This window comes from Neoarius graeffei, chromosome 10, assembly GCF_027579695.1.
Source record: "Neoarius graeffei isolate fNeoGra1 chromosome 10, fNeoGra1.pri, whole genome shotgun sequence".
Classification (NCBI taxonomy): Eukaryota; Metazoa; Chordata; class Actinopteri; order Siluriformes; family Ariidae; genus Neoarius; species Neoarius graeffei.
In genome coordinates this window covers 91601632-91611617 of record NC_083578.1, presented here as the reverse complement: position 1 = coordinate 91611617, position 9986 = coordinate 91601632, and the positions used below count along the sequence as shown (strand labels likewise).

Below are 9986 nucleotides of genomic sequence, written 5' to 3'. Positions count from 1 at the left end.
ATATACAAGCTATATATAGAAGTGATCTCCACCCTAGGAATACCGACCTATTTACCAGAAAGAATCCAAAACAGCAAGGAATTGACCCCAATTTTTGTTGAACTGCTCATTGAGGCTTAATTAGTCCATAACTTCATTCATAATTGTAATGAAGCAAATCTGGGTAGAAGTTATATGCACCCTAGGTCCCCCTACCTTCATGCCAGAAAGAATCAAAATCTGTGAAGAACTGAAGGGAGAAGAAGCCATTTGTGTGGAAACTGCTCATTAGGGCTTAAAGGGCATATCCTGGACCAATTTCGTGTTTTTTAGATGAAAGTATGTCCCTTTACACACTCATCCAGAAGGGTAATTTTGCACAAGGCCATCTGTCTACAGCAGAAAAAAATAAAATAGCAAAACGCGTCTGGAAAAATCCCAAGGGAGTCTGGAGCCAGATTCGTGACATCACATGCGGAAGCGCCAGCAGGCTGCGAGAGTTTGCACAGTTTCAGTGCACAGCCTGTATAGACCAAGTTTAGCAGCGAGTGATTTTGCATTCAAATATGGAATTGTCACCTGAGCGCAATGTTACTTCACCTTTGGATGAAGAATATAATGAGATGTCAGAATTGGGGCTTCATCTGTTTGGATTTGATAATGATTCAAGTAGTGAAGATGACGGAGACACCGGGGATGTAAATAATACGGTTGTTTTCTCAAACAAACCAGCGCTGACGTAGGATTCAGAAGGAGGCGTCCCGCATGTGACGTCACGAAAATCAATGTTTGCCGGGAAATCCAAATGCCAAGTTTTCTCAGAGGCGGACCAATTCGCCTCAAATGGCTTGATTTCAAATGAATTTTTCTGGTAATGTGCAAGGTAAAAAAAATTGCACGAAATGCAAAATGTGACAGATATTTCACCAAAGTTTAATATAAAATAGGAGAATTACATTGATCTTGCTCCTGAATTTACCCGTGATATGCACTTTAATTACTCCATATCTTCATTATTAACTGCAATTATGCAAATTTGGGTAGAAACCATATGCAGTCCAGGCAGAACTCCCTTCCTGCCAAAAATAATAAAAATCGGTGAAGAACTGCGAGAGAATAAGCGATTTTCATGAAATGTGGATGATGCCAGACAACACATGATGGGATAAACTCATCACCTGTTGGCCAGATGAGCTAATAAACTTATTTTAAAGAGCACTGGATGTACAAACAGTGGTCCAAAGAAGAAGTGTGTTAGTGTGATGCATTGAGAGTGTGTGTGAGGTGAGAGTCAGTGGGGAAAGAGCTGACCTTATGGTGTGAGGTTTTGGTCCTGATGGACCACAATGTCCTACCAGAGGGGAGTGATTTGAAAAGTTTGTGGCTGGGGTGAGATAGGTCAGCTACAATCCTTTCTGCTCTCCTCAGGGTCCTGGACTTGTACAGGTCCTGAAGAGACAGAGCGAATGATGCGCTGCAGTTTGCCCTCGTCTCTGGTAGTGGCAGCAGCATACCAGATGGTGATGGAGGAGGTAAGGATGGACTCGATGATGGCATTGTAAAAATGCACCATCATTGTCTTTGGCAGATCAAACTTCTTCAACTGCCGCAGGAAGAACATCCTCTGCTGTGCTTTCTTGGTGAGAGAGCAGATATTCATCCCCCACTTGAGATCCTGAGTGATTGTATTGCCCAGCAAGTGGAAATACTTAACTGAGGAGTCAAACAGGGTGATGGGGGAGGGTGTGGCAGAGCTCCCCCTGAAGTCTACAGTTATCTCCACTGTCTTTAGAGCTTTGAACTCTAAGCTGTTGTGCCTGCATCAGGACACCAGATGGTCAATCTCCCACCTGTAGGCAAACTCCTCCTCATCAGAGATGAGTCCAATGAGGGTGGCATTGTCTGCGAACTTTAGGAGCTGGTGGTGTACAGGGACAAGAGTAGACGAGAGAAGACAGTCTTGGGGGGATCTGGTGCTGATGGCTCAGGAGTCAATGGGAGACATGCTTCCCCAACTACACAGGAATTCAGTGATCCATCTGCAGCTGGGAGAGCTTGTCCTGCAGAAGAGCCAAGATGATGGTGTTGAAGGCGGAACTGAAATCCACAAACAGGATCCAAGCACAGGTTCCTGAGGAGTCCAGGTGCTGGAAGATGAAATGGAGAACTGTTCTTTCTAATAGCTGGAGTTGGTTTTCTGACTTCTTGTACTGGAACGTGATCAACTCGGGTGTGACGTCATTCCTAGCTCCAACTTCCCTGGTAAATAGAACGCAGAATATACTTCAAGAGTGTTTAAGAGATAGTGGATCGGTAAAACGTCATACGTGCAGTGAGTGAATAGCGAGGTCACTGTGATCCAGTGAGTTACTCTGCCACTGGGAATGAGGTGGGGAGAGAATACCCACTGTATACTATTTTGGAATTAATGTGTGAAACACTGCAGTGTTGGACTCATTTACAGATTCACTATTTGGAAGAAGTTAAGAAAAGCAATATCAACCTCACATTTTCCTTTCATTAACATTGGTACACACACACACACACACACACACACACACACACACACACACACACACACACACACGATGTTTCTCCTTCCAACAGCAGCTGGGATTTTCTTCTACAATTTCTCTTTTCAACATAACAGACCCCAATACACCCAATTATTCATCCTGCTCCACTATTTCCCTTTAATACCTTGGCTCCACCCACAAGGACTCCCATTCTCAGAAGCTTTTTTTTAAATTAACCATTTATCACATGATTAAATGATAAAATTTCTAAGAATTTCTACCAAGAAAACATCAATCCAAACTAGCGTTACAATCCAGAAGAACAATCAGCATGTCTTTCACCTTCTGTTCAGATCAAAATTGACATGAAAAAACAGGTTTAAACATGTGCTGGGATTTTACAATGAGACAGATGTAATAGGACAGAACATAACATGGAACATCAGGAAACATCTGGTCCAATAAGAGGGCAGCTCTTACTGCTGTTTGACTTTTCTCTTTCTTTTCAGGGCCTTCAACAGAAGCTTACAGATCAGACCAAAAAGCAGAAATGAGATCATAAACACACAGAGTATGATTGCGTAGATGTCCACATTATAATATGCGTAACAGGGCATCTTATACGACTCGGTACGCAGATGAGCTGCACCTTTATGCCTCATGACAAATTCCAACCAGAAGATGATGCTGTCCATGGGTTTTAGTGGCCTGTCATGATACAGAGAGGAAATCTTCTCCATGTTCTCCATGTAGGGCTGCTTTTCATCCAAAATGTTTTTAAGAGCTTGAGTCAGCATATCAACATTCAGTTCAGTGACCTCCAGAACCTCACCTATGCCTTTAGCTTTCAGATGTACCATGTTGTCAAACTGGTCTGCGATGAGTGGTATTGCCAGCATCGGGACTCCATGATAGATGGCCTCGTAAATACCATTTGTTCCTCCGTGTGTTATGAAAACCTTTGTTTTTGGATGTCCGAGAAGGTCATTTTGTGGAATCCAGTCTAAAATTAGTGTGTTGTTGCCCACTGTGGAAGGTTTTGGTCCTATATGTCGCCACACAACCTTCTGTGGTAGATGACCAAAAGCAGAAGCAAAGATTTCAGTGAGATCAAAGCCCACATTTTCAAACCGAGTTCCAAAAGACATAAGGATTACACCATGTTCTCCTGAGCTCTGCATGAACCTCTCCAACTCATCAGGCAAAGGACGGGAAGGCTTGCACTGAAATCCCCCGATGTAGACCACGTTTGGCATCGTGGGCCGAGGAAACTCGAACACAAAATCTACTCGCATGAGCCACACGTCTGCGCCTTGGATGAGGTAAAAGATATCAGTTTCTGGATCTATAAACTCATCGATGATACTTTGATAAGTTGGTTTAGTGATCATGTGATCCACATACCGATTAACAGCACCATACAACAGGTTCTTCAGTCTGTCTGTGAGGGTCATTTTGTCACTGACTTCAGATCCGGATGTTGGGACGTAGGAAAGAGGAGAGGGTGCGATGGCAAAGTGTGCTTCTGTGGTCATTATCCAGCGAACATTAAACACGAGTGGTAAACCCAAGTATGACCCCAACACAACTCCACTTCCATATAAAGGATCAGTCAAAATCAAATCAAACTTGCTGTTTTGGAGATTTTTTATCAGTGTTTTATCCTCCAGGATGGTTCTTAACATCTCTGCCTGGACTCCGTGAGCTTGCGCTATAAAGTTAAAAACCTCTTGATATAAAGCAATCAAGGAAAAAACGGGCCACTTACTTACTCGGCTTTCAATGTACTTTTTCATGAGCAACACCATCTGGTCAGGTACATCAAGATGAATGGATTGAGTGACCGGGATGGTCAGAGATTTGTAGTGAGGAGCGTTTTCAGGAATCAAACCTCTGGAGGAGCGGATCACTGTCAGTTCGTGACCTCGTTTATGTAGTTCACGCAGGATGGCGTCCATGTTGATCCAACGACTTCCTTCTACTGGATACACAAGGATTTTTCCTGCACTGGTGAGAGAAGTTTTCGTCCACAACAGGGCGATGATGAGCAAAGTGCAGTGGAGGAGCATTGTCTGAAAATAAAATACAAGTAGAATTCTTTTAATTTCACCAGTATGGTTAAGTGAAATAGAAAATGAAACCGTCAATTACAGCATAGCTCACTCCGACCCCGCCTAGTCCAGAAGGAACGATCTAAAGTGGGCCACCTTGTGCAATAAATGTTGCAAGCTATGTACACTATATACAAGCTATATATAGAAGTGATATCCACCCTAGGAATACCAACGTATTTACCAGAAAGAATCCAAAACAGTGAGGAATTGACCGAGAAGCAATTTTTGTTGAACTGCTCATTAAAGATTAATTAGTCCATAACTTCATTCATAATTGTAATAAAGCAAATCTGGTGAGAAGTTATATGCACCCTAGATACCCCTACCTTCATGCCAGAAAGAATCAAAATCTGTGAAGAACTGAGGGAGAAGAAGCAATTTGTGTGGAAACTGCTCATTAGGCCTTAATTATTCCATATCTTCATTATTAATTGCAATTAAGCAAATTTGGGTAGAAGCCATATGCGCTCCAGGCAGATCTACCTTCCTACCTCTGAACTCCTCTTTTCTGCTTTTTTCACTATTTCTCTGTTTTTTCTTATTTGCTTTCTTTTTACTTACATTCAACAAGATAACCTAGAAGTTAGACAAAGCAACTGACACAGAAGACTGGATTATAGCAAGATGGGGAAACCAAGGAACTCTAGTAACAAATGGACTGAGCTTGAAAAAAGAATTTCTAGCCTGGAATCTATGATTAATGCCCGTCTATTAAGGATTGAAGGGAGTCCAGCAGCCGATACCGCTAAAGGGAATGCGGGGAATGTTCAGCATCTGAATGATGGGAACTTGGATGAATCGGTTGACTTCACAAAGCAAAATGTGAGTACTGATTGCTGGAAAAGACAAGGTGCTAGACCCAAAAACAAAAGGACATTAACTTCAACTCCATTGCGGTCTGATGCCGTCAAACCTACAGTCTATGAATACCACCTGGCTGAAAACTACAGATATACACAGCCCATTACACTCCAGAACAGATTTCAGTGCCTTACAGACATGGAACCAGTAGTTCCTAGAAAGTGGCAGAATTTGAATAACAAAAATAAAGCTCGCAGTAGAGGTAGAAAGCAGTCTGTTAATCCTACAACCTTGTTGTGGGTGATTTCACTGTGGAAAATATTGGAGGAGAGTCCATGGTTGTGTGCTGTTTTCCTTACGCTTCCATCTCAGAGACTACAGACAACATCTCAAAAATGCTGTCAAACTACAAATGAATTAAACGCATTATTGTGCATGTTGGAGCAAATGATGTTTTCAGGGAACAGCTCACTGTGAGGAAATCTTTCAAAGACCTTTTTTCTGCCCTAAACGGACTTGGAATGCCTTTTTTTTATCAGTGGTCCATTACCAGGATCTGTGATTGGCAATTACGGGTTTTCCCGACTGCTCAGTCTCAACACCTGGCTTGCAAAGACATGTTTTTCCTCTGCCATTAATTTTATTGACAACTTTAACCTTTTCTGGAAACGCAAAGCCTTTTTCAGCCCAAATAGCACAGAACTCAGCTGGACTGGTGCCAAAGTCTTGGCAGACCATTATCAACACTCTGTCCACCATTCCATGCCGACCTTGGGTACACTCTCTGATAAGCGCTCTGTAGCTGCACTGAAAGGAGCTAACAACAAAGATACGAACTCTGTTTGGGTACAAACTGAACCTCCCAGGGACATCAACAAAGGCTCAAAAACAGTACGGAAACACACTGCTGAGGTTCAAACTCAAGCAGTGAATCTGCAGGCAGAAAGAAGCGGGACTAACGCTCACTCTGATGGATTCAAGCAAAACTCCTTGTCACCAACGAAGGCAACTAAGCCCCCAGCAACTACAGAGGATCATGCTGACTCATCTGCCCCCAATACAGTTCAGGAAAATGATCAGAGGGTGGATCTATCACCACACACATCCCCGTCACTTTCCAAGGTTAGCAACATGATATCTGAGCTAACGGGTAAGCTGGCAGAACTATCAGAAAGACAATCAGATAAACAAGCATCACCACAACCTCCTGAGACTGGCAATAGGCAATCACCAACAACAGCAGTGGATGTAACCCCAAGCCCCTCTGTATCTCCTTCACCCCCCAGACTGTGTTTTCCTGAGAAAATGGAGAGACTATTGTCTTTAAGCTGAGTGTCTTTGGCAAGCCCAAGAGGACACTCAAATCAAGTACCATACACAGAGCTGTCTCATGGTCAGGCCTTGTGTACCCCAAAATCTCTAATGATATATCCAACTGCCACAGCACCCAAGAAACAGAGGGCACCACCTCCCCCTGTGATTACAGATAAGACTCAAGGACCATGTGCACAGCTACAGTTCACCAGCAGCAGTGAAGACCTTCATGTTGGAACGAACTGATATAATCTGGGTCCAGATGGTAGTTTTGAAAATAAGCTGGGACCCACGACGTACTTTTCTATTCCTGTGCTACCAAGAAGGAGAGGTGTTCTTATTCATCCTATCAATGGGGTAAACTCGTCAAATCTCCTTCCAGTTCCAAAACAACCACAGAATGCTTCTGTGGAAATTATCCCCACATTCACTGTAAAACTGGCTCTTCAGAATGTAAGATCACTTAATAAGCCTTTTTTAATTAATGACTTCATCGGTACACACAAACTGGATTTTATGCTTCTTACTGAAACTTGGCTTGAACAATCAAGCAGCTCTATTACTCTTATTGAAGCAACTCCCCCACTCTTTGATTTCATGAGTGTTGGAAGAGCCAATAAACGGGGAGGAGGAATAGCAAATATATACAAGGCATGTTTTCAGTACAAACAGACAACTCTTGGTGATTTTACATCTTTTGAATACCTAAGTGCAATCCTAAAATGTTCTTCTAACATATTAGTGTTGACTATTTACAGACCACCAAGACTTTCTGCACCACTGTTCCTAGAGGAGTTTGGGGAACTGTTGTCAAATATTTGTTTAGAGTTTGACAATCTTATTATTTCTGGGGATTTTAATTTCCATGTTGATAATCCAGATAACACGTATGCAAATGAATTTCTTACACTGATTGATGCCTTCAACCTAACACAACATGTACAAGGGCCAACACACTCCCATGGCCACACCCTCGACCTTGTCATCGCTAAGGGTCTTAATGTATCTACTAGTGTCATGGACCTGGGTATATCTGATCATTTCTGTGTTTTCTTTGATGTTTCCATTTCCCCTCACTTTCAAAACAAGTCTGTGACTGTAAAAAAGAGGGTAATTACCAATGGCACAGCAGCTCTTTTTGAGCAGGCACTCTCAGAACTCCCATGTCAATCTTCAGATTGTGCAGATGATCTAATGGAAATTTTTTATTCAAGAATGAATCATATTATGGATGCTATTGCTCCTTTTAAAACCAAAAGAGTCATAGACAAAGGAAAAGCACCCTGGAAACTAAATCCAGCAGTTAAAATGTTAAAGAGGGAATGTAGAAAGTCTGAAAGAAAATGGCGTAAATCTAAACTCCAGATTCATTATCAAATCTACAAAGGGATGTTATGTAAATACAACTTAGAAATTTCTAAAGCAAGACAGTCTTTTTTTGCTGACATTATTAATAGGAATATCAACAATACCCGTGTGCTATTTTCTACAGTTGAAAAGCTAACAAACCCATCAAAACAAATGCCTTCAGAATTTCTCTCAGTTAATACATGCAATGACTTTGCATCTTTTTTCAAAGGAAAGATTGATAAAATACGTATGAATATAGCCACACAGGTGCAAACACTTCAAAATCTGGAACCATTGGATAATGAGAGAGGGGGTCGTAATACAGTGTCAACATTTAGTTTAATTGATGTTGAGACTGAGAAAAACAGTACAAAGTCTCAGCTCCTCCACATCTGAACTGGACATTTTACCTACAGTCTTTTTCAAATCTGTTCTTCACCTAATATCAGACGAGGTACTTCAGATTATCAACACCTCCTTACGAACTGGCATGTTTCCCTCATCTCTGAAAAAAGCGGTTGTAAAACCCCTACTGAAAAAGAATAACCTGGATGTCTCAGTACTCAACAACTACAGGCCCATATCCAATTTGCCATTCGTTGACAAAATAATTGAAAAAATTGTTTTTAATCAATTAACTGCCTTCCTGACATTAAACGGATGTTTTGATAAGTTTCAGTCAGGTTTTCGTGTCAATCATAGCACTGAAACAGCTCTTACTAAAGTCATGAATGACCTACGTCTTAATTCTGATGCTGGTAAAACATCAGTCTTGGTGCTTTTAGACTTAAGTGCTGCATTTGACACGGTAGATCATTCCATACTGTTACATCGACTGGAGCATTGGGTTGGATTTACTGGTATAGTAATCAACTGGTTAAAATCTTACCTACAACAAAGATTTTTTTATGTGGCCATTGGAGGCCACAGTTCATCACCCGTGTCCTTGAACTGTGGGGTTCCCCAGGGCTCAATCCTGGGACCATTACTATTCAACCTTTATATGCTCCCACTTGGACAAATTATTAAGAATAACTCAATAAACTTCCATAGCTATGCAGATGACACTCAGCTTTACTTAGCTATGTCACCTAATGACTATGCCCCTTTTGAGTCTCTTCATAGCTGCATTGACCAAATTAACAAATGGATGTCTCACAATTTTCTTCAGCTGAATGCAGATAAAACTGAAGCAATTATATTTGGCAAAAAGGAGGAAAGGCTTAGGATTGCCACTGTTCTTGAAACTAAGCGGCTTAAAGCAAAGGATACTGTAAAAAACCTTGGTGTCCTTATTGACAGTGAACTTAACTTCAACAGTCATATGAAAGTGGTAAAAAAGTCTGCATTCTATCACCTAAAAAACATTTCTAAACTCAGGGGTCTCATGTCAAAACATGATCTTGAAAAACTTATTCATGCTTTCATCTCCAGCAGGGTTGATTACTGCAATAGCCTTTTCACAGGTCTTCCAAAAAAGACCATCAAAGAGCTTCAACTAATCCAAAATGCAGCAGCAAGGGTTCTTACAAGAACAAAAAGGGTCGTCCATATCACTCCAATCCTAAGGTCTCTGCACTGGCTCCCAGTGAGCTATAGAATTGACTTTAAAGCATTACTTCTTCTATTTAAAACATTAAATGGGATGGGATCCAGCTACCTACTGGATATGTTTCAATTATATGCACCAACTAGGTCTCTAAGATCACAAGAGAAAACCTTGCTAGTAATACCAGCTGTCAAAACGAAGTGTGGTGAAGCAGCCTTTAGTTGCTATGCTGCTAAGCTTTGGAACCAACTTCCAGATGATATTAAAAATGCTCCTACTGTTGTTAGTTTTAAATCCAGGCTCAAGACAAAGCTGTTTTCAGATGCTTTCACTTGATTAATTTTTACCTAAGTAATTAATTTC

The 9986-nt window shown here is 41.4% G+C and overlaps 1 protein-coding gene across 1 annotated transcript; it reads right to left on the bottom strand.

Moving 5' to 3' along the window:
* Positions 1-2971: 2971 nt before the first annotated feature.
* LOC132892657 (UDP-glucuronosyltransferase 2A2-like) lies at positions 2972-4564 on the bottom strand. Its single transcript, XM_060930964.1, has one exon. It carries the CDS (start codon positions 4562-4564, stop codon positions 2972-2974), a length of 1593 nt encoding a protein of 530 aa, XP_060786947.1.
* Between the last annotated feature and the right edge of the window lie 5422 nt (positions 4565-9986).